Source organism: Grammomys surdaster, unplaced genomic scaffold, assembly GCF_004785775.1.
Source record: "Grammomys surdaster isolate TR1022 unplaced genomic scaffold, NIH_TR_1.0 126248, whole genome shotgun sequence".
In the NCBI taxonomy this organism is placed as follows: Eukaryota; Metazoa; Chordata; class Mammalia; order Rodentia; family Muridae; genus Grammomys; species Grammomys surdaster.
The window spans coordinates 8533891-8558909 of record NW_021621048.1 but is presented as its reverse complement, the minus strand read 5'-3'; the positions used below and the strand labels follow the sequence as shown (position 1 = coordinate 8558909).

The 25019-nt window shown below is 40.7% G+C and overlaps 1 protein-coding gene across 1 annotated transcript; it reads right to left on the bottom strand.

Moving 5' to 3' along the window:
* Positions 1-46: 46 nt before the first annotated feature.
* On the bottom strand, positions 47-23619 carry Copb2 (coatomer protein complex subunit beta 2). The gene is made up of 22 exons (XM_028758904.1): positions 23526-23619; positions 19248-19385; positions 17154-17240; positions 16691-16817; positions 15743-15891; positions 13647-13793; positions 13074-13173; positions 12256-12398; positions 11801-12000; positions 10393-10503; positions 9266-9354; positions 9072-9178; positions 8127-8270; positions 7111-7241; positions 6656-6863; positions 3555-3665; positions 2296-2510; positions 1306-1398; positions 1037-1217; positions 823-891; positions 600-668; positions 47-389 (listed from the first exon to the last, which is right to left on the bottom strand). The coding sequence occupies exons 1-22, from the start codon at positions 23526-23528 to the stop codon at positions 294-296; spliced, it is 2718 nt and encodes a 905-aa protein (XP_028614737.1). The 5' UTR covers positions 23529-23619; the 3' UTR covers positions 47-293.
* Positions 23620-25019: the final 1400 nt, after the last annotated feature.

The following is a 25019-nucleotide window of genomic DNA, read 5'->3' as shown; positions in this document are numbered from 1 at the left end:
CCATCTAAAACTCAATGTCTTTTTTCATTAGGAAGGAAACTCAGAGTTTTTCATTAATTCAAAAGATTTTATGAGGGGTGGTCTAGTGACAATATGAAAAAAGCAACTGTCTGTTTCAGTTAACAAGAAGAACATAGTAACTTATAACCGCTGCCCATCAACTCCTCTGAAGATGAAGTGGCTATGTTCTCCTTTGTTTACAGATACAAATCAAAGGTTTCCATAGTTCTGGTCAGGATGGTGGTTGATTTGTATACGCCATACTAATCTCTTACTGGAGTAAATGGCAAACTTCAGTCATCCAGAATGTCTTCATCCAGATTGATGTCTGTTGTATCAATATCCTCTAATTCCAAGTTATCCAAATCAACTTCTAGTTCTAGTAAACTCTGCAGGGGAAGGAAGAGGGAGGAGTAAATGTTACACAGCACTGTGTTACCTGGTTCACATCCAAAGCCAGAACCAAATTTCCTTACTACTGACAAGAGCATCATCATCCTACTTTGAAGCCTCCTCTCTGAACTAGAATGCCAAAAGACATCTAAACCTCAGAGGCCTGCTCCTGACTTGGGATGTGGGATAGAGGATGGCTCACCCACCTTTTCTTCTTTGTGGGTCGTTTGGGAGGCCATGATAACTGGACTTGAAGCAGGTTTCCCATCAGGTCCCTAAACAATAAGAGGTAAATATGAAGCCAAAGGAACTGGCCCAGAGATGTAAATATTCCCCGGGGAGAGGGAGCAGAGGATAGGGAAGTAGCAGGTAGTGCTTTAAATCAACAATGTCTGTCAATCATGCTGTCACATGCAGCTCTCTACAGACCTGCTGAGCTGTGGGTCTTGAGGGCTGAAAGCCTTTTGCCTCTTCCATAACATTTCTCTCTTCATTTGGCTATCAGAATAAAACAATAAAATGAAATATTCTGAAATCAAAATTATGCCCAAATCTCAGACATCAATTAGCTCCTTATAATGTATGCAGCACATATTAAACCTGGACTTGTGAATGTGTGTCAGTCTGGCACTCTGCCACTCACCGTGACAAGAGGGTACTGCTTAGCTGGCCACAAATCCGCATGTGTCTCCTTCACCCATTCTTCAACAACAAAGGCTTCTTTTAATCCAGGGAAAAGGTTTTCATACTCTGTGGGGTCAGCAAGGGATTCTGCTGCTTTCTGGTTGACTTTTGAAAGATTCTCCCTCCACAGCTTCACTACCCTAATATTAAGACATCACAGAACCAAACAGATGAAGAATGTGGGCCCTGTTTTAGTTGAAACACTTCTCTCCAAATTTAAGTTCATACCTTGAGACCTGACTGGGTAAGTAAGTTCGGGCCAGGAAGGCAGCTTCTGGGAGTCTTCCTGTTCTGATCAAGAGCTCTAGGCAAGCATCAAGCCTAAAGTAAAGTAGAGATACTGTTAGATAAACAAACAGTAATAGCAGATAAAGCTCAAAGTGTGAACCTGTTGCAGAGGCAAAAATCCTCCAGCACCCCTGCCCCTTGCACATTCACTTCTGTTGCTTAGCCTTTTGTCTTAATGTTGAACAAAACCAGTGGACTTCATGGGTGTGAGGCACAACAGTGTTCATGACTGCTTTCAGCTTATTTGAATAACTCTGAGTTTTATGACAAGTCTGGAAGTGTAGCTCCGAAATGAATACTTGTCTAGTGTGCACAAATCCCTGGAGTTTGGTTCTTTAGCATATCTCAATAAAAATGTTTGATGGTGAGGTCTAGGATTTTTGGCATGTAGAGCAAGACTACTAACCCTTTTGTGTTTATTTCCAAAAGGCAAACTGATCTCCATGTGACTTAGCTCACATTAACTCTGCTAGACTTAAAAATTCATGATGTTTTCAAAGTTGAGCTCAAATAGTAAATAGCATTTTCATCCTCCTATCCTTGCATGTAACAGGTCAGAACTGCCTGGTGTAGACAGTCCTCTGCTTGCATTAGGTACCAACTGGGGAGAACAACAGCCTCCTATCATTCAGTAAAATGGTCTAAGAGTAACTAACTGGTAGGTTCTGACTCGGAACCACACATTCAATAAACAGCTCAAGCATAAAGATACAGATCAGAAGGTACCAGAGCATCCCTTGCTGAAGGCTAGTGCCACCAAGGTAGATAGCACTGTTCTCTGGCTGCCCCCACTACTCCACAGCAGTCAGCCATCACTAGCTGTCCCCAGGATTTGTGTACTATATTCCTCTCAAGCACCATCCTCACAGTCAGTGGAGAAATACTGCTTACAACTCCTTAAAGTTTTGTAGGCTCTGAGATAATACTTACTTGCCCTGTAAAAAATAGCTCATAAATGCCACGTTATTTTTGCCATCTCTCTCCGCACCTTCTGCCAGCTTGTTCACCATACTAGCATTTCCAGAGGCAGTGGCCAAGAGCAGCAGACCACCGTAATCCTGGGCATGGTGCAGACACTCCTGGGCTAGGCTGAACTGACATTTACTAATGGCAAGTTCAGCAAGTTGTTTCCACTTCTGCTCCGACTATAAGAATTTAAGATAAAAAACATCTTTAGAAATAGCATTTCAACTTTCTTTTTTTTTTTTTTTTTAAAGATTTATTTACTTTATTTATGAGTACACTGTAGCTGTCTTCAGACACACCAGAAGAGGGCATCAAATCTCATTACGGATGGTTGTGAGCCACCATGTGGTTGCTGGGATTTGAACTCAGGACCTCTGGAAGAGCAGTCAGTGCTCTTAACCGCTGAGCCATCTCTCCAGCCCCCGCATTTCAACTTTCAACATCAATATTACCCTGTTACTTTGAATATCACTGTGATGACAATTAGAAGATATTTATATTAAGACATAAATGTAATTTTTGAGTTGTGCTTGGTAAATTGGCTGTCAGTCAAAGCCATGACAAAAATGTGTAATGAGGAAATGAAAATCACATGAACAAAAGTAATTCAAATGATACTTGAATAATTAACTCATTTTCATTTTTTACTTACACAGTGAAACTGAATATAAAACCATGTAAGTGGAATTAAAAAGTGTTATTAGACTACAATTATTTTTACAAGTAAATTAGTAACACTTTTTTAGGAAGAGTAGAAAATTACATCCTTAAATATTTAATGAATATGGTCATTTGTAGCTTCTCAGAAATCAAATGAAATGCACATCTAATTGATCTTGACAGCTAATTTTTTGTACAGCCTGCAATTAATTTACTTATGAATGTTGTAGTTAACCCTTAATTTCCAGTACATATATATACAAAGATCACAATATGCCAGAACTCTTGTTTAAAATCAGTGTCTCTCCCTAATAGGGCAAATTGTTGCCATCTCTACACTCTTGAGACCCAGACCAGACAGGAAAAGACTTCTTAAACAGAGTATAGAACTGAGAGTATCTTGAATTTAATCCAGTTCAAAGATTAACAATGCACCTTTAAAAAGACCAAAGATGCAAGAGCTTCACTGATGAGTCACTGGTAATAATGTCTCAGCAAAAGCAACACCCAACTATCTACTAACCCTTCCCTGGGTTATGGAAAAGTCTTGGATTAGAACATACCTCTGCTTCCACTGCTAACTGGTAAGCAATTTTCAACTCTCCAAGTTGAAGAGCAAGCTCAAAACGATGTTCAGGATCTGTGGATACTGTAAGTGCTTGCTGCTTGAAGCCCTATACATTTTTTAAAAAATAAAATATGTGACTTAGACATTCAGAAGAATGTGCATATATAGTATACACACAACAAATTATTTCTCTCTCAAAAGACCTTACAAACAGGAAGACCCCATAGCCATCTATTTCAGTGGACCAAATGGAACCTAACACCCAAGTAACCAGATACCCATTAGCATCCATGAATATGCTACCAACAGTGCAAAATGGGAGCCATTTTTAGCATGTCAAGTTTGCATTCCCATTTCTTCTTCATAATGTCTACTTTGCAGACTTTTATACTTAGGTCTTTAAGATCATCCTGTAACAAAAGATGCTACAGGAATAAACACGTAAATTTAAAAGACTTCTGGGAGAGCTGGGGTGTGGGTCAGAACTAAAGAACTGATGCACTTCATATAGTTTAGGTCCTAATTAAATACAAAATAAAATTTTATTGCATGGGGGAGGCATATGGCACAGGTAAATTCAGCTGCTGGAAACCTCAGAAGTGGGCCTTAGGTATCATCTTGTCCAAAACTCATCTTACAGAGGTTAATGACAGAAATGAGAAGAGAATGGGAAGCCAAAGGTAAACCTTCCAACTTTCTCTCATCTGTAGGTCACTTAGCCTGTAGCTGGGCTCCAGGCACTGAGGGCTGTCATTAGTTAGGCTTTATTTTGGTCTTGGACTCAGCCTATCAAGTATCCCTTCCTTCTTGTGCTCCATTAGGGCATAAAGCCATAGGACAGGCTTTTAAATCAACTACTGTAGTTACAAAGTTAACTTCTGTAAGACAAAGCCATTGATGGGCAAGTTCTCCAACTCTGGGAATGTGGCAGTTAGAGAAACTGGTGGCTTACTTCTCAGCACACTGAAGGAAAATGTTTAGTGTAGAGTGGTTGGGACAGAGAAGCCAGACAACTTTCAGAGTTCAGTCTAACTATCTTCATGTTGCTGGAAATGTGCCACTTTGCTTCCCCCATCTACCCATTGGTGCAGTGCAAACACTGGTTCTGAATAATCCAAGTTACTGCTTTTCTTCACTAGCACTGACACAGCAGAAAACCCCAGAGCAAACAGCAGATGTTTGGAACTGGTCAGGTAGGGACAGAGCAGAACAGAGGAAGAAGTTGACATGTCCTTGCTTTTGCTGTATTTCCAATCTCCACTAAGATGACAGTAAAGGTAATTTTTGTGTTTGGGGGGCATAAACTCCTAAGGACAAACTACAAAAGGAGTGGAAATATAACTGAACAACTTTTAAAGAGAGCTTTTGTTTTAAGATTTTTTAAAAAAAAAAAAAATTGTATTTACTTAGAAGCATTCAGCAGCAGTTTTTTTTTTTTTGCAATTACAGAGTGGTATTCAGTTAACAGAACAACAATTATCTTCGTATAAGCTGCATCAGAGACAACTGAAGATGGAAAAAAAACCCAAAAATAAAACCAAAAGAAAAGAAAAACAAAAACCAAACTACTGTCCCCATATATAACTAATTTGTGCTGTGCACCAACAAGAACCTGCTTTAAATTTCCATGCCAATTTACAACCCCCAGACTGTACCAGGCAAGGTTAGTGTTGGCTATTAAAAATACCACCAGGACAGGGCTATCTAAAGACACATTCGGTAGTGTTAACTATACAAAAAAGGACACTGTACAGTTTAAAAACAAATCTTACACAGCCTTAAATTTCAATTTTTTTCTTTAAAAGGAATGAGTTGTGTACAGGGGGGTTAAATGCTTTATAGACAAGAAAAAAACTGCGCTAGAACCAACTTTATTCATCATCATCTTCTTCCTCTTCATCTTCCTCATCTTCCTCTTCCTTCTTTTTCTTGCTCTTTTCAGCCTTGACTACCCCCTTTTTCGCTGCATCAGGTTTTCCTTTAGCTCTGTAGGCAGCAATATCCTTCTCATACTTCTCCTTCAGCTTGGCAGCCTTCTCGTAGGGCTGCTTGTCATCCGCTGCAGTGTTGTTCCACATCTCTCCTAGCTTCTTTGCAACATCACCAATGGATAAGCCAGGATGCTCGCCTTTGATTTTTGGGCGGTACTCAGAACAGAACAAGAAGAGGGGAGACCTCTTGGGTGCATTGGGGTCCTTGAACTTCTTTTTGGTCTCCCCTTTGGGAGGGATGTAGGTTTTCATTTCTCTTTCATAACGAGCCTTGTCAGCCTTTGCCATATCTTCAAATTTCCCCTTTTCTTTAGCAGACATAGTCTTCCACCTCTCTGAGCACTTCTTGAAGAACTCTGAGAAGCTGACAGAAGCATCTGGGTGCTTCTTCTTGTGCTCCTCCCGGCAGGTTTGCACAAAGAATGCATATGAGGACATTTTGCCTCTCGGCTTCTTAGGATCTCCTTTGCCCATGTTTAGTTGATTTTCCTCTGCGAGGCACAGAGTTGCCCAGTGCCCGTCCGGCTCTCGCTTGTCCCGGCGCTGCCTCTATGGAGCTCAATGTACTGCTTAAGATTTATTTTTGTGTCTAACTGCTTGGCATACATGTATGTAAGCACACTATGTATGTGCCTGACGCCTACAGAAGCCAGAAGAGGAAACTGAATTCCTTTGGAACTGGACAGTTGTAAGCTGGCAAACAGTTCACTGGAACCAAGGGTTTTTGTTTTTAGAGACACGGTCTTTGTAGCCCTGGCTGGCCTGGAACTCTGGAACTATCTCTGCCTCCCTAGTACTGGAATTAAAGGTGTACACCACCACACCTAGCTAGAAATAAAAATATCAGTAACTTTAAAGGGGAGTGTAAGGAGAAGGGTGGTAAAATCTGTTCCAACACTGACAGAGGCCCTGAGGGTCTACGCCTAAAGAAGTAAGAGTTCAAGCCCAATGTGCTGTGTGCTGCCACAGAAACCTGACTTGGGAAAAAATAGAGATGACATTCCACAACCTGTATCAACATTCTGTCAAATGCTACTTTTCAAAAAAAAAAAAAAAAAGGGGGGGTGGGGTGGGGGAAGGGAAGTAGGCAGGCAAAACTTCTCACCTGTTTTTCCAAAAAGTGTGCAACTCTGGTCCTCTGTTCTTTGGGGATGGTAGGGAGGACCTTGTCTGCCATGCTGAAATCTCTCCGCATGACAGCAGTCTGGTATTCCAGGACTGAGACCAACAGGGAGTAGCTAACGATGTTCAGTTCCTTGTCCCCCAGATAAAGCCGGTTGTCTTTTGGAATATAGCCCAGAAGGTACATTGTCCTGTAAGAGAAAAGAAACCAACTTAGAAGCCCAAACCTAGAGTTACACCAGCATACACACACACACACACCCCTCTAATCAAATCCTTACACACTGAATGGATGTGATTTTGGTTACCATCAGAAACTCTGCTAAAACTAATGTGGGAAACTACCCCATCACTGTCACACAAGTCAGCATGACATTTGGTTCATAAAGCACTTTCAATTTAGGCTGCTTAGGACAAAAGCAAAATGACACTCAGTACCTGTCCAAGTGGGCAATGGTGACGATCTCTCCTCCCACGTAATAGTTTAATCTGTTCACAGAACTAGTGTAAATGAAGCAGTCACCTACCCACAGCCCAGTTTTCACAATTTCCTGAATTTCACCAAGGACCTATAAAAAGAAAACAGACTATTGCAATCTTAGTCAACACCGGAAGTCTGTGAACAACAAGCTAGATATGATGACAGTGGTAAGGAATGCAAAGCAAATCCAATTTTGAGAACATTCTTCCTAAGAATTTTTGTATTTATTTAAAAAGTTTTCAACCAATATTTGCAGTGTGAAATCTCACTGTTGAGTCATAACATAAGCATAACATAACGAGTATCAATCTAAAATGCCCAACACGTGAAACTGGAATGTTAAGTGTTCCCAAGTCCTTAAGGACATCTAAACAGTAGATGGTTTGTTTTTCCCATTGCAGAGCTCATTTGAATCATTCTAGCTCGACAGTCCTAAAACCAAACACCTTCATGTTTCCTTGGTGAAGGATAGCAGAGCAAGCCTGCAGATTGTCTAAAAGGCAGGGCACATATTTATTTTAAACATACAGTGGTTGTTTGAACAGGAATGGCCCCCATAAACTCATGTGTTGGCCCACGAGGAGTGGCACTATTAGGTATGGCCTTGTTAGAGAAAGTGTGTCACTGGAGGTGGGGCTTGGATCAAGATGTAGATCTCTTGGTTCCTCCAACTACCACGTCTGCTTGTAAGATGCCATACTTCCCATCATATAATGGACAGAACCTCTGAAACTGTAAGCCAGCCCCAATACATGTTCTTTGTAAGAGTGGCCTTGGTCATGGTCTCTTCACAGCAATGAAACCCTAAGACACATTCTTTCAAATTCTGTTTTTGCCAAAATTTTACATGTTATCAGAACTTAGAGTCATCCTACCAAAACCTAATTTACACAGAAATGTTAAAAATCAACTTGGTCTGTTTTAAGAATATAAAATACTAAAAATAAAGCCTAAGCCAGACTCAGACACGTACCTCAAAGGCATCTTCAATGCCATCTTCAGTAACTCCCTCATGTGTTTCCTGTGCAGCCAAGACTTTTTCTGACAGATATTTAAGGATAAAAAATGACTCCTCGGTGGCAATACAGACCAGCTCTCCAGAGTCAGACCAGAAGATCTGCAACCCAACAGACAGACAGATGATTGGCTGCCTTTCTGAGCAGCCACCCCAAACTGTGTTTACTTTGTTTACTACAGGATCAGTCCTACAGCAAGGTAGTCGCTGTGCACTTAGCATCTGGTGCACCGTACCTCTACATGCATTTGGGAAAGCGGATAGCACAGCACTGTTCTGGAAAGTAGTGGAGTACCAATGGGAAAAAGGATGCTGTCTTTCAGGAGGGGTGGGCTGCTCTCTGTTCTCTAAAACAGTGTTTCTTACTCCTTATTTCCTCTCTCCACACACATATGTGCACTTATACATAAAGAAAAACAATAATACCAGAAGCCAGTACCTTTGGTGGGTCATGGGTCATGGCCCCGGTCTCTCTAGTCTCTCAGGACCATAACGAGGTGAGATGCTTTCTAATGGTAACATCCTAACAGTGAAAGCTGTCAATCCAGCCAGCAGCTCGAAGTTTGCTACTACAGTTCTCCTGACCATCATCACATGAAGTATGGAAAGGCTTTTCCACATCAATAATTACCCAATTTCTGTCTTCAATGTGTTTACTTTGTTAAAGACATTTAAAATATGAGTTTTGGAATTTATATTTGTATTCTATACTTATACAAATAGTCAACGATTACTCTCTGATTCTAATGCATAAATGATATCCTGAGCACTTCTTGGGTAAACAGCACAGTGTTCAGCACAATGGGACCAGTATAGCAGTGTGCAAAGAGCCACTCTTGACATGAAGGACTCAGATATTTCAAAGATAAACCTCCCAAAAGCAACCATAGAGGAGAAACTCACGTGCTTGGGCTGAATTTCAATTCTGCGGATGAGTTCAGTATTCTCCCAGTCATAGAAGGCTAAGCCATTTACAGACCTGACTCCCAGCAAGAAGCCCCCATAGATACCTTAAAAGGGACACAGGAAGAGTTCACTTGAATGTTCTGAGACATTATAAAGATTCTCAAAATGTATCATAAATAAACAGCACTTACTTTCAGCTCCAAAATCGGGTTTAAATGATTTTTTTTCCTTAAAGTTCTTAAATATCTTTACAACACTGTTGCTTTCTCTTATTGCATACCTGAGGAACAAGGGAAACAGCATATTAAACACTAAGCCATAATTCCAACAAATGTTAGAAATATCTTCAAATACTCTGATAAAAGATTAATTATTGAAAAATAAAAATATATCTACATTTAAAATTCACTTAATTTTGTCCCAAGATAAAGTGAAAACGTTGCAATTAGACAAATAATGAACAGGTTTCATGCTATATGTTATGCAAATTATAAAAGCTTAGAAACCTTTGTAGAAACTAGAAATGGCACTGATATCCAAAAGGTGAATGCTTAAATGGTGGTACATCCATTCAGTGGAATACTACTCTGCACACAAAACAACTCCTTATTGATACAGGTAAAAACACAGATGATCTCAAAAGCTAGATCCAAGAATGCATGCTTGTAGTACTCCATTCATATAAAACTACCAAGGAGTCTAAAGAAAGTCTGACCTATATAGAAACAAAAAGACTAGTATTTGCCTGAGCCTGGGAGTGAGCTGATTCAGGTAGGGATAATCTGACTGTGTTGGTGGCTATGAACTGTAAACATGTAACAAATTAATGTGACTTCTGCTTTTAATGAGAGCATTTTATGAATATTCTGAATGCAGACTGAAATAGGTTAAGAATGGGCAGTAGGGGACATGCAGAAATTGAGTTTTTAAAAACATGGATTAAAATTCTTATCAAAGTGACCTGGCATAAACAGCACCTCCCAACTAGTTTAGAAAGGGCAACAGCCCCTCAGAGGCCATGTCTGGGAGGGCTTCCTAAGGGCCCACTTGATGCAGGGCCTACTTTTCCCCAAACCCAAGCATCAAGTCATGTCACAGGCTCCATCAAGGATATCGGTCTTGAATCCCCCATTGAATGGATTTATTACATCCACTTGAGTGAGGCAGTGTGGTAATTCAGACAAAGGTGGTTTATACTCTCCAAATGCTTCGATGAAGCAGTTATGGTGAAACTGTCTTTTACCATGCAAAAGCATCAACCACATTGGCATGAACACCCTATTTGCAATCAGGACAAACTGGACATCATGCATCTTACTCTGAAGAATCATGGGCCCATGCAAACTCCTGGGCAGACCCAAAGCTCTTGTTCCTCAATGCCATGGCTGTGTAGATGATATACTCTCCATCACCACATACCACAACAAACCTAGAAATGAGAAAAGTCAGGGACAATGACATAGGTGTCAGCAAACAGTAATTCATATCTATGATAAAATAATTCACTAACAAATGCTATGTTATGGGGATGAGGAACAAGCACAGCTGGAGATGTAGGCGACTCCAGCCATGCAGTAATGCTTGGTGAGCACCGAGATGCTCACACTGTGCTCACAGTATCACACCACAAGAAGGCACCGCCTTGCAGCACGTTTACCTGTGAACCAATGCTCACCATTAAATGAACAAAAACTACTCAACTGTTAGTTATTAAGATGAACAGGATCATTAACATTTAAGTAATGAATAAAAATAGAATGTTATATAGCCAAAAATTTTTCCCCAGTAGACAAAATACCTCTCTTCAAATTCCACTTAGAACATGATAATGTCTGTTATTAGGGGACACCCACAAGTAAAATTAAAACCTTACAAAAAAGATGTCTGAAGGTATTAAATACACAAATACACATACAATGCTTTAAACTTTCATAAGATACTTAAAAATGATTACAGACATCAAGATTAAGTCTTAATACCATACTTTGTTATTTATGACCATGAATATAACTTTAAGACATCCAAATTCACTGTAAACTGATTTTTAAAGCTCTAGAGCAGTGGTTCTTTACCTGTAGATCACAACCCTTTAGGGGATAGAATGCCTTCACAGGAGGTGCATACAAGATACCCTGTATATCAGATATTTATATTGTGATTCATAACAGTCACAAAATTACAGTTGTGAAGTAGCAATGAAATGTTATGGTTGGGGGTCAGTACAGCATGAGGAACTGTATTACGGTGTCCCAGCCTTTAGACAGGTTGAGAACAACTGCTCTAGAGGTCTGAGCATCAACTTACTGTTGAGAGAAGTAAACACTGCTCTCACATGATTATTATTATTTTATAAACCTTAAGGGAAACAGAACTGACCATTCAAATTATGAATAAGAAATAGAAAAGTCACAATCCCAAACGTTTTCAGAAGATACATTGGCGTTAGTCTTCTATAAGAGCAGTAAGCAGTTTATAGCACCTCCTCTTAGGACAGCACCCGGTTCTAGACCCCCAAAGAACACAAATCCAGGGTATCTTAAGAACAAAGAAACAATACTGCGTAACTGTGCCACCTGCATGCTAACTCCATTAACTGAGCTGGCAGCTGGCAACTGCGAACTGTGGGCCAGGGCACACTTCCAGGAGGCAGATTGGGGACATGCTGTGCATATGCAAAGTTACTCCACCATACACAAGCTCAGACAGAGATGTCACTGACAGCTTACCTCCCATTAGGATTGTGCTGAATGGTTTGTGGATATATTTCACAACTGCCCATATCCTTTACTGCCAGTGGCAATCTTTCTCCATCTTTAATTTCAGTGTCGCCCATTGCTTTCAGGTTGGCCTGCTGAACTTCTGAATGCTTGGCCCAGATTATCTTTCCATTGGCATCCATGGACATGGCAGGTTCCTCCCGACCAAGCTAGAACAATGACAAATAGCTCTTAGTGACTTAAAGGAAAGCAAAAACCAGAGAACAGACCAACAGAACTTTCTTCTCACTGAGTCTTCCTTCCTTCCCTCCCTCCCTCCCTCCCTCCCTCCCTCCCTCCCTCCTCCCTTTCACATTAAACTGTCATTGCTTCATCTCTTCTAATAACAGCAGCGATAGTTAAACAAACCTGGTGACCTGAAATGGCTTTGCCTATCTCCATCCATTTAAAGACAGTACAGTTACCTTAACAATGATGCTCCCTTCATCATAGCCCAGAGCGACATTGTTGGACCCTCTCAGACTGGCCACACACCACACCCTCTCCATTCCGTAATTCAGTGTGCTCTCAAGCCGGTAGGTGCTAGAATGCCAGATTCTCACTGTTCCTAAAAATCAACAATGTGAACATTCCCTTTGGATATGAACATCCAAAATAAACTATTAGGTGAATGAACTACTAGAAGTCTTTCCATTTCAATACAAGTATTTTCTAGCAATTTTATGAGATTTTAGATCTCTAATTCTTTAGCTGATTTTATAAAGCAACATAAGCATGAAATAACAAAAAACTTTTTTTTTTCTAGTTTGCAACTAGAAAACTAGAAGTAGGCAATTAGTCCTAATTGTAAAATCACAACAGGTTTCCTGGGTAGAGTGCTTAGCATGTAGTACATGTTTGCTGTGTGTATGTGATTCTTCTTCCCTCTGCTATAATCCTATGAGAAGATTAGCATGTTCTTATCTCTCAGTCTACTCAAACCATACATTTGCAAAGTGACAGAGCCTGATTTTGAACCCAGGTCTATCAAACTCAAATGCACAGGCTTTTTCAGTTCTTCTCTAAAATATCTGCTGTCCTTTTCATTAAATGATAGAGTCAAAGACACTAGAATGGTGATGGTGATTATGATAAAGCCATTTATTCTTCTATATTCTAAGACCAGAATCCTAATCAAGACATGGAAGCTACTAGAAACCTCCCACTGCAATGAGGGCCACCACTTGGTTTAAATATCCAGTGGGTCATGTCAAGCACAGACATGACATAGACTCTAACTTACCATCTTCTGACCCTGTGATGATGATGGGCAGCTCAGGATGGAAGCTTGCACATGACACATTCTGGGCATGCCCCTCCAGGGTCTGCACACAAGTTTTATTCTGAAATCGAGACACAGAAAGCCACTATGTTCCACTGTTGGGAAATTTATGTTAGAAGAAGGGGGGGAAGGGTGTAAGAAAACCTTAGAGACACAAAGCATGGCAATGCGGGCAATAACTAGGTTTATGACTGCTCTGTGTGGTGAAAAGTGGACCACAGTTACATCACAACATTCACTGTTGTGCCTGCTTCACTCAGATGCAGAAGTCTGGTAACAAGGACAATTCAGAGATGTGTGGTTTAATATGACAATGTAAACAAACAATAAGCATGCTGGCATTTTACTTTTAAAATCTTAAAATGCATTTGCATTCTTTTTTATAAAGGGGAAAATTCTAGGACCACAATTTGGTGCAAATACTGGGGCCTTAACCTATGACTCTGTGAGGAGTTCCATCTAAGCCTTGAGGTGCTATAGGAAGCAGTAAAGCCCAAGTCTAGCATACAGCAAGGAAGGTTTTAGAAACTGTACCTGATAATCCCATATTTTAACGAGCCGGTCATCTGCACCTGAAATGAGGTATGGCTTGTCACCACCACTGTAGTAATCAATGCAATTCACGCCTTTTTCATGTCCCTCCAGAGTGAAGTTTGGTGATGAAGAGCCCAGTTGCCACACCTTCAGAGAACAGTAGCATTTGCCAGTTAACACTTTCAGAGGCAGTTCCACCCACTTTTAACACAAAACATCAAACACCACAGCCCAAGACACAGCGTGCTCAAGGATATTTGCTGCTGGTCTCATGTAAACTTCCAGGAAGTAGAATCACTGCTCTCTTGAAGATGCCAATTCCTAGGCTTCTCCATGGAGATTATATATAGTTCAGTTGGTGACCTGGTTATATTTTTCTCAACTTGACACAAGTACTTATCTGGGAAGAGGGGATTCAACTGAGACAATGCTTCCATCAGACTGGCCTGTAGGCAACTCTTTGGAGGCATGATGGTCCCACCCCTGGGCAGGTGAACCTGGACCGTGTAAGAAAGCAGGCTGAGCAACTCATGAAGAGCAAGCCAATGAATGGTGTTCTTCCATAGCTCCGCTCCCATTTTGCCTCCAGGTTCCTGTCTTGAGATCCTACCCCGATTTCCTTGGATGATGGACTACTATAAGCTGTAAGATGAAATAAAACCCTTTCTTTGCCAAATTGCTTTTGGTCAGTGTTTTATCACAGCAACAGAAAGCAAACTAAGAAAACCAGTAGTATATGGATGAAGTGCAGGAATCAACAAATTAACACTTTGAAAACCTCTAAAGTAAGTACTGATTTGATGGGAGATTTAGTGATTAGTGACAATGTACTAAAATGAAAGAAAACTTGCCAGGGAGAGAGGTACAAGCCTGTGTTCCCAATATCTGGGAAGCTGAGAAAATTGAGAATACGAGGCCAGCGTAGGATACTCAGTGAATTCTAGGCCACCTTAGCATACACTGTCGACCCTTACTCAAAAACCAGATAAACTTAATTTAGTGAAGAAGTTAAAACTCATCTTAGTTCCCATCTATGTCAAAAGCAAGGGCAATTCAACAAAAGATATCAAAGTCAGGTTAAAAACCTGAAGATCTTTAAACACAAAATAGCTTATATGAGTTAAATTAGTATTATAAATTATACACATGTAAGCAAATGTGGAAGTAAAATGTGATTTGAAATTTATTTTAAGTCAATGTACTGAAAGATAGGATGAAGAAAATGTGACTGTACTCAGGGCAACATATATCCAGTCTGCAGTAAGCCAAAGCACTGTGCTACTCTCCCAGAACATCTTGGGGCTGTACAAGGGGAGACACAGCTCCTTCCCCAAATAGCCAGTATATCATGGGGATAAATGATTTCAAATTACATGAATTATGACTCAATTATGACTGTTAATAGAAACAAAAGCTAAAGTGAATGACATAACACCTGTTTAAAGCCATTAAGCATTAGACTGGAGTTTCTCAGAATGACTATCTGTGCTAACCCTTAGAGAGCTATGTAGGTGCTCAGAGAGAAATAAATCCAAATCAGAGAATGAAAAGACCTGGAGTCAGAGGGAAGAGCTGATGAAGGCAATGCTCTGTGAACACTCACAACATTTCTAGAGGACAGCGAGTAGGCCAGTTATACTGATGTCTATAACATCAGCCCAGTCTAGCCCTAATCATCCTGTATTTCACTCTTAGACATCTGCAGTTTATTCTCCAAGAGGAAAATGACAAAACAGAATGAAGAAAGGCAGTCCACAGAAAGGAAAACGAGAGGCAGAAAGGAGGAATGGCAGCATAAAGAACTTACATGTAAAACAGACCAAAGGAGAAAGACAAGAATAACTAAAGGACACAGACACACACAGACACAGACACACAGACACACACACACACACACAGACACACACACAGACACACGGACACACACACACACATACAGTGCACACACACACACACAGTGACCTAGAAATCATGGCAATGCTTATTGCAGATCCTAGAGTGGAACCCAATGTTATACCATGTTGTTCTGCCTGGCAGAGGAGCACAGGAGTAGCTTTCTGGCCAGCCAAAGTAAAGCACCAACAGTGGACACCTACCTTGATGGTCCTGTCGAGAGAGGCACTGGCAAACTGATTGTTATCTTTGGGGTTTATCACAATCTGCATAACGTAATGCGTGTGTCCTTCAAACACTTGTGAACACGACCATTTTTTATCCCAGTCCCAGAGCTTAATAAGCATGTCATCTATACCAAAAGAAAGCTGAGTCAGTTGTGGTTTGTTTTCATTTCTGTAGTGAGACAGGCTTGGAGTCCTTTAAGACAACAAATGTAGCACACTTCACACATTCCATTATCTATGCTGTAAAACAATACTAGGAAAGACTTCCAAGTCCTCATTTGCCCTGAGAGCATTCTTAACTAGAACAATGGGGACAAAGTGCATGGACAGCTATTAAAGACATACAAAAAAAAAAAAAATACGGGAAAACTTTTTAAATTTAATTTAAAAATAACTGTGGTCACTGTCTAAGTCTGGCTGAAAAACGCTCACTGTGGAAAGAGGCAACATTTGCCTGATGAGATAAACTGCTTTTACAAAAGTTCTCACTTGTTAAATTTAAAAATATTTCAAAGACTACTACCAACACAGGGATACCCAGGTAATCGCCCTCCTGCAGGTGACTGCTTCACACTATTACCAGGGAGCTAGCTAGCTAGCTAATCTGAATTTGCAGATAAACCAATGGGTCTATGTCAATCTTCCAACAGCTTCCTCATCAGCATACTAATTCTGCTCCCCATATATTATTGATGCATCTAGACCTTCCAATTTCCAGCAGGAATCGGAGCAATTGCTATATAATCCTATTAAAATACTAAAATACACAGGTGGGCAGCATCAACATACAACATAGTAATGGATTCAAATAGTTTAAAAGATGCTTGGAGTGAGAGTTCCTTGTAGCAGCAGTTAAAGTACAACACGTCTCACGGAAAGCAAATCTTCACTCAGTGCACACGGCTGAAGCAGGCTGTCTCTTACCACTGCTTGTGAGAATGAACGGCTGGGTGGGATGAACAGCAATACAACGAATGTAATCCGAGTGTGCTTCAAACATGTGCACCCTCTCCAGGGTGTTATAATTGAACACTCTGATCTGCATGTCATCCTAGGAATGGAGATTTTAAAACATCACTATTATGAGAGAAACTATATAAACAGCTAAACTGTATTATAGGCTCAAGGCATAACCTCTACCCTTCAAAACACTACATTTAATTAACTTAATGATCCAATTAAAAAAAAAACAATCTATATCAAGGCCGAAAAAAAAAGGTTCTGAATTGAGGAAAAAATGCTAAATATAGACTCATTTGGTAAATAAATATGGATAATTAATTTGAAAAAAAAATTAACTTAATGAACCAGTCATTATGACTCTGAAACTGGTATCTATAACCACTGGCCAATCAGAAGGCAGGGTCTGATACTCAGAGCTACTTACTGCTCCTGTCACCACCCAGTTCTTCCTTGCGACAAACTTTGCAGCTCGAACAGGAAGATCACATACTTCAAACGTCTTCACCAGTGTCTTGAAATATTAATAAGAATAAACACATAAAGTTATGAGGAAGTAACTGAAGAGTCTTATTCTGCTGTGATTAAAAACATCAGACTGTAAAGTATTTTTAGTTAAAAACGTTGAACAAATGTATGGCAGCTCAGCATTAAAGTGTGTGGGGAGGGGAGGAGGACGAACCAACTTTTCTTTAGTAGATTTGAAAATCAGAAACTTACAAGAGAAAGCAGATGTCATAGACCGGACGACACTCTAGACCCTTTGTCCTGGCCTGCCTCTCCTTTCCAGCATGGCCGTCTGCTCCTGTCTGGAAACCTACCCAGGGAAGCTTTACTCCCTTCTTGCACCACTGCCAAGCACTAAGCAGGACTCCATGCTCACTCTTCCCCCAACGCTCTCCAAGGGCAGGACTCACCACTACTGTACAGCCCACACCTACAACAGTGTGTGACTCAGCTGCTGTGCACTTCACTCCACTAGCTGTTGAGTAAACTATCTCTTAACTTAGCTTCCTTTTGAAAAGAACTGAGCCCATAAACCAGGCATAGTGACTGGCAAATGCCTTTAATTCCAGCACCTAGAGGCAGAGGCAGACAGATCACTGTGAGTTCAAGGCCAGTCCGATCTACATAGTGAGTTTTATGATAGCTAGGGCTACATAGTGAGACCCTGTCTCAAAAAAAAAAAAAAAAAAAAAAAAAAAAAAAAAACAAAAAAAAAACATAGATATGACTCAAACAACAATTTGTTTAGTACATCTTAGCAATACATTTTCAGAAAAAATGCTGAGAGTTTGTTTGGTTGGTGTAATAAGCATAAAAACTAAGAGGTTTAGGTGTTCCTTGGATGCACAGAGTGGATCATCTTCATGAATTAAAGGCCTAGAAAAACCAGAGATGAACAGATCTCTTTGCTGTTCCTTTCTAAATGTCTGTTCTCTAAAATTCTGAAAATTAGGCTATCATTTTTAATGTCCCTTTTTGTGCCAAGAAAGCAACAATATAGTACCTCAGGAATTGAACACAATCTTACTGGCTCACTGGAAAACCAACAGAGACTAGCTTACAAGAACTGTTGAGGCCACCTGGCTTCCCAGGTTAAGACAAAGCTGAGGGCCACACAGATACACAGCTGCTACCAGGTGACCATGGCATGAACAGAGCAAGCTGAGCATGCAGTCTCTAAGATGGCAGGAAAATGTACAAAACCTTTTTAGTCATCAACAAATCCAAGGATATGTGGAGCAGAAAAAAAAAGGCCAGCTGCAGAACCTCCATGACTGAGTATCACATGAGGTGCTTGGCAGGACAAACGGCAAGAAAAGACAACTCACACTCCACGAGCTAAACAAGAGCAGAAAAGCTGCATTCTCAGACCACAGAACTGCTACATCTAAGTTAAGAAAGCAACAGCTAACACTGAGATGGTTCTTTGTGAGTGAGAAACAACTACCTAACATTTTATTCCACGTTCGCTCTTTCTTCTTGCAAAGGTCACAGCAGTTTTCATCCATTCAGAGTAATAAGTCAAGGCTCAGTGTGGTTAAGACTTGCCAGTAAATTAGCAGGAGGGGGGCTTTAAATAATAAAACACTATTGCTGTTTTAAAACATTGACCTGCTACCTCCAGGAGAGTCTAATACTTCCTTATCTGAAATGTAAGAACATCTGGGTTCACCCAACGCAGAACAGCCATGTGAGAGTGCTGTTCCACTTTCAGTATGCATAAATGGCAGTAACTCTTTGCCATTGGTGACAAAGGGGGAAAATAAGCAGAACAGAAGCCGGTGCTAATACTACCTACATGGATGTTGCTGTATTTAAATATCACATATAACATACCCAGAAGAACTTCTTCCATAGGTAACACCCACACAAACCTAGCTCCTGAAAATAAAACACTCCATCCTACTTTGAGAAGCAGCACACATACAGCTGCTTGGACTTTGGTGGTTCTTTCATTATTAGTGCTGGTATTTTATAGCTTTTATTGCTAATGAAGTCCTTTTAAAAATCTTACCTGAGTTTCGTGATTCCAAACACACACACTGCCATTGTAAAGACTAGCCAACATCCATGGCTCTGTCGGATGCAAATCCACACTTTTAACTCGATCAGACCTAGCAGTTAGCTTTCTCTTGATATCAAGTCGAAGAGGCTAAGGAAAAAAAGATAAGTGATGACTAAAATTAAATTCTTAAGCCAAATAAAATATGCTTGAAACAGTGTGTTGAGAGGCTAATGAAAAAAATCTGTTTTAACTTTCCTAAACTGTGAACAGTTTCAAGTCTAAAGCACCTATGTTAATCACATTAACAAAAATCGGATTTTTTTAAAGTTTGAATTTACAGATGTGGTTTTCCAATTTTACTTATCCTGACCTCTTTCTTTACACCCTTAAAATTTATGAGGGTTTCAAGTGATAATGTTTTATATTTATGTCTATTTTTTCAATTTGATTTTTTAGAACACTGTTATATTTAACTTTGTCTGCACTATGTTGTGGTATATTGTTTTGGTTGAGATGTAACAAAACCACCACCATCTGGCCTCAAACACATACAGTTAGGAAGCAGAATATATAATCCATTTTTGGAAAATGGGACATTCTGCTTTGATAAGCGGGGGCTCCTTAAAGAACACTTGTATTGTGGGATCTGAAGCCTTAAGAGTAGCTGTTTACACTTGGCTAAATTAAAATCCACTAGTCTATCCTACACTTTGAAGATTTTTAACTCCTGCCTGGTTTTTATAACAGAATACATTGGTCATTTGGGAAATGACGGTTAATTGAATTACACAGATCCACGTAGATGACAAATTTTATTACCCTTAATCAAAAGTCACACTTATTAATACCAATTCCTACTTTAACTGACAGGTCTTTGAATATCAGGAATACATGAAGTTCAGTCTCAAAAATTCAAATTTACATTTGAAGACTAGAATTCTACCATCAGTAACAAATATGGTCAGGTACCACCTAACGTCTTTCAGCTATCAGGCTATGTCTACTAAATATATCTGAATAAGCAGCTTCTCAGCCATCATTTCAAGTAAAGCTTGCAACCTGAACCTTTATATTAAAGTGCTTTTTCCACCAGGCACATGTTACTTTACAAGTATTTTACACATTCTCATTTCGTAATCTAATACAGGATCTTTAGAAGATGCCTCCTGAGGCGCTGAGATCATCAGCATTAATAACACTCTACTGTTTCACCCATGGCACTCTCACTAAAACCTGGCTTCTTACAAACAAGTGTCTGACAATAAGAACATGCTATCAGGTTGGATGTGGTGGTCCTGCTCCTGTAATTTCAGCACTCTAGGCCCTGGAAGAGGACTGTGAGTTCAAGGTCAGCCTGAGCTATAAGGCAAAACTGTCTCAAAAAGATGTATCACCAGCAAATCCTGGCATTAGTGCACCAGCACTAATGGTTACCTTTCATCAGTGCACATATAAACCTAGTGGGAAGGCCAATAGCATCTTACTACTGGTAAAGCTTCTGAACTGTGACTTCCTGAAACAGTAAGAGACCTCTAAGGAACTACAGAAGATACTTCTGAAACACCCAGTTTATAAATAGATAAATAAATTTAAAACATCAACTAAATCACAATTTCATGTCCATGCATTAGTGTTGTACTAGAAAATGTTGTGAAGACAGGTCATTCATGAAGCTGTAGTAATTCTAAACCATAATATTAAATGAGCTCTTTAAAAATAATCAAATGGGGAGGGCATTTAACCTGTAGACAAGTAATAATGTCTGATCAATAAGGGTTTACTCATGTTCATAAAGGCCTTTTGAATTTACAGAAACATACTGAAAAATAGAACAATTTTAAACAAAATTAAGCCATAAAATAGCAATAGTTTAAAACTGCCCCTTTCCAGTAAGACTCCTTATCTGAACCACAGAACAGAAAATGATTCGAGCGAGAACGATTGTGTTCGTTTCTCCCAGGGATGCCATCACAGAAGAAAAGTTGATTCATTAGACAATGATGTCCTGGAGCACTCTCTCTTCTTCCACTCTTTCTTGTAAGCTCACTTAAAATGCACTTCCCCTTCAATAAGCCTAACCCACAACCTGAAAGTTTATTGCCAGGATGAGTTACTGTGCAAGTGAGTGTCTCTGTGTTGTTCCATAACAATCATGAATTCAACAGAAATTTAAGGTTGCTTCTCAGCACAAAATGAGGATCCAGCAGAGGTAATAGCCCAAAATAAACACCTAACAAGGCTCTTAATCACCTTTTTGTGTCTCTGTCAAATGTAGGTCACTGTCTACTTCTAACTGTTCTTCAGTGTTTGACTCCCTCACTTCCAAAAACAGCTTTAGGACCGGTGTTCTAACTCTCAGTTCTCTTGAGAACACTTCCACTGTCGTGTGGTCCTGCCAATCTCTAACATACTCAAGCCACCATCTTTAAATCACATACTAATTTCAGGAAAGCAAATCTCTTCAAAGATTTCTGACTTTTTTTCCCCCACTAATTAATTACTGATACAGATTTTAACTTCTCCTTCTCATCTTTGAGTCAACAACAAGCAGGAAGTATATTATGCCAGGAGCCATATAGTGGGATCATCAACATAACATAAGCCACCATATCCAAGTAACCATGTGTGGTGTATGAAATAGGATTGTTAGGATAAATCCTAACAATGTTTTTAAATTGATTTTTCAAAATGGCCAGGGATCTCTGAACTACCTAGTACAGCTGCACACATTCCAAAGCAAAGACGTCCATTTTAAAATGTCCATTACTGCAGGCAAAAGCTCCTGTAGTCATACTTAACATCTTAGTCAAGTTTATTTTTAAAGATATCGTACCAGGTCTTAGATGATTAAACTGCATCCTCAACACCAGACTTACTGTAAATGTCACTGCCACCATTACACCCTCTCCAATTGGCCTAGCCAGAGGATTCTTCCCCATTTACGGTACATCACGTACACAGCTCTTCCCGCTTGTGGAGTGGATTATTTCTGAAGGGCAGGTTCCGTGCTTATCCAGGTCCTTCTCTCCACACCATATTTATCTGGGAACGGGAGGAACAGGTACCTCCACAGTCTTACCACATTCAAGCCTCAGCTGTAGCACTCAAGCAGACACCCGGTAGTAAGTTTAATCCCCCCAAGCCTGACTTGTATAAACAGGGATAATAATCTCTCTCTTAGCATTCCGAGGTTTGAAATCAGAGTTCAGTTAGAACAGAGCAAGGCTTATAGTAACCGTCATATACGTTACTCACAATTATCTACAGGCTGCTGTGATAATCAGCTGGTAAATGTTTAGCAAAATGCAGGACAGTGGATACTCCTATGGTGAGCAAATAAATAAATTCATGTTTTGTACTTTTTACTGGAAACTTAAAATACAGTAGTCCTTTGGTGTCTGTACATGGTTCCAGTATCTTCCACCAAATCAAAACCCTCAAGTTCAGATACATAAGTGCTTATAATCTACTCATTACTCCTGGTCATCTCTAGATTAGTTAGAACACCAATATGGGGTCAAAGTTGTAAAGACTTGCTGTATACTATCATAAGAAAAAAAAATGATAGCACATATTCACACAATAGTTTTCCCCAAATGTCTTCCACCGAAAGCTGGTTCAATCTGTGGGTATGGGATTCACAAACATTGAAGAATGAAAGCAAGACTTCACTATTAAAAATATGTCTCAAAATGAAATTAGGCAGATCTAAGGGTCTTTCTCAAAAACATCATCCTCTGTGAGCACAGAGGCCCAATTAACAACAGCTAGAAAACGACGAACTGGGCTGCCAATGCATTTGAAATTCCACCTCTGACTTCATATACATTTAACTTTATCTTTTTTTTTCCCTCTGCTTAAGTTTGCAATTTGATGTCTGCACACTACCAAACACCGCGCGCAACCTGGATGCTGGATTAGCAATCACCACCTCAATGACAGAATGAAGTGACTTTGTCAAAGTTGTCTTTGGCATCCGATTCTTGCTTCTAGCATTTACTTGCACTACTGGACCCAGTGCAGACTGCAAGTGCACTGACAGGCGCCCTGACTGCCAGGAGAGTCGGGGGCAACTCACTCGCAGGCACCCAATTACACTACAGCGTAACCACGGCAGCCTCCCGGTCTGGCCTTCTTCCTCCCAGGACTCCAACTGGACAGGAGGACCCCGCCAGGCCGCAGCGGCAGCAGCGCAGACCGCTTCTAACTACGGCTCCTAGCCCGGAAGCCCCGGGAACCCGCCGCAGCCGGTGACCTCCGCTCTCTGTCCCATGAGGCCCGACCTACCATGGCTCCGACTGTCCGAGCCCCAGCCTCTCACAGGCTCCGGGCGACACTACTACTCAGGAACCCACCGACCCGTGGACCAGCCGACCCACTGACGTGGAACTTCCGGGAAACGGCTCTCGCGATACTCAGAACCGGGCTCTGCGCCTGCGCAAGCCCTTCATAAGGCGATCTATGCGTGGTCCCGCCCCAGTTTCCTAGGCAACGCAGTCTTCCGCGTCTACTGCTGCTGAGTTGGCTGGTGAGCGTGTATTGCTGTGGTTAAGGTAGGGCGGTGACTAGTGGCGCTAAGGGCTGCTCACCTTCGGTCAGATTCAGAAAGCCAAGATGGAGCGCAATGGTGGGTTCCTGCAGAACGCCGGCAGCATTGGAGAAGCCCGGAAGCTCTATCCGAAGAGCGTGAGCCTCTGGCGGAGAAAAGAAGGCTCTAAAACAGTGTACTCCAGCGGGCTCCGGAACCGGGCTCAGAGAGGTGTCTGGGTCTTGGGTGGTACTGATCGAGGCGGAAAAGATGTGGGCGCGGCTCCCGCCTTTGAGGTCCAAGGAACCCTGAGACCTTGTTTCTGGGGTATCCCGGAGTCAGTTGAGTGATTGCCCTTCAAAGAGCACCCGCCTGGTCGTGTATGTCTTTAGGTACCTTCAGCGGACTACTTTCACATTCACGAGGGAGTCGTTTCCACTTGATTAGGAAAGTAAGGCTCCAGGAACTTGAGTATCCTGGCCAAGATGGCATAGTAAGTAGTGTTGTTAGGATCTGGGCTAATGGGTGGATATGCCCTGGGGGCCCAGTGCTCAATCTGCTACGCCGAAGTAGCTTTTTAATAAGTTAGTTGAATTTCAGAAAATGCCATGCCTTATGGATTGCCAGGAAAAGTGCAAATGCATTGTGTACCCTTCACACGAACACACCTGTTGAAAAGATAACACTATGAAACAAACGGAACTTGCCCTTGGCTGCTTATAAACCTCTGGTGGGGGAAAAGCCTAGGTTTCCAGAAAGGAAGTCTATAGCCTGAGAGAGGTAAGGATGAGTTTTCATCAGGTAGTTCCTGGCTCTTGGAAGATCTATGGGCCTCAATTTTCCACGTACAAAAAGTCGAGTAGTTTCCAAAGATCTAGTTTTACTATCCTGTCTCAGTAAAAAACAAATTTTCCCTCAGTAATGAGATTTTACATAATTGAGATGAATAATCATATAATTGCATACTGTACAGCAACCAATTGCACAAATTAGTTGAAACTTTTTAAAATGTGAACTATATCTTGTGTGAGGGAATAGCTGGGCTTCTTTTATTTTTGGTTCCTTAATTCTTTTGCATTTTTGATTTGACACAGTATCAGTAAATATAAAATAAAATAATATCTCCATTCCACAGACCCTGTTGATAATACTTAAATCTATATAACACCTGGCTTCAAAGATTTATATAGTTTACCTGTTGGAGAGTTAAGCCCCCAAGTGTTGTGTTCATCTTGTATCTCTCCATCTTTTTC

Coding starts and splice junctions, on each gene's coding strand:
- Copb2 (XM_028758904.1), bottom strand. Junction 13,174..13,646: donor TTAAAATATGGGATTATCAG/GTACAGTTTCTA, acceptor TCTCGATTTCAG/AATAAAACTTGTGTGCAGAC. Junction 892..1,036: donor AGCAGTACCCTCTTGTCACG/GTGAGTGGCAGA, acceptor TTATTCTGATAG/CCAAATGAAGAGAGAAATGT.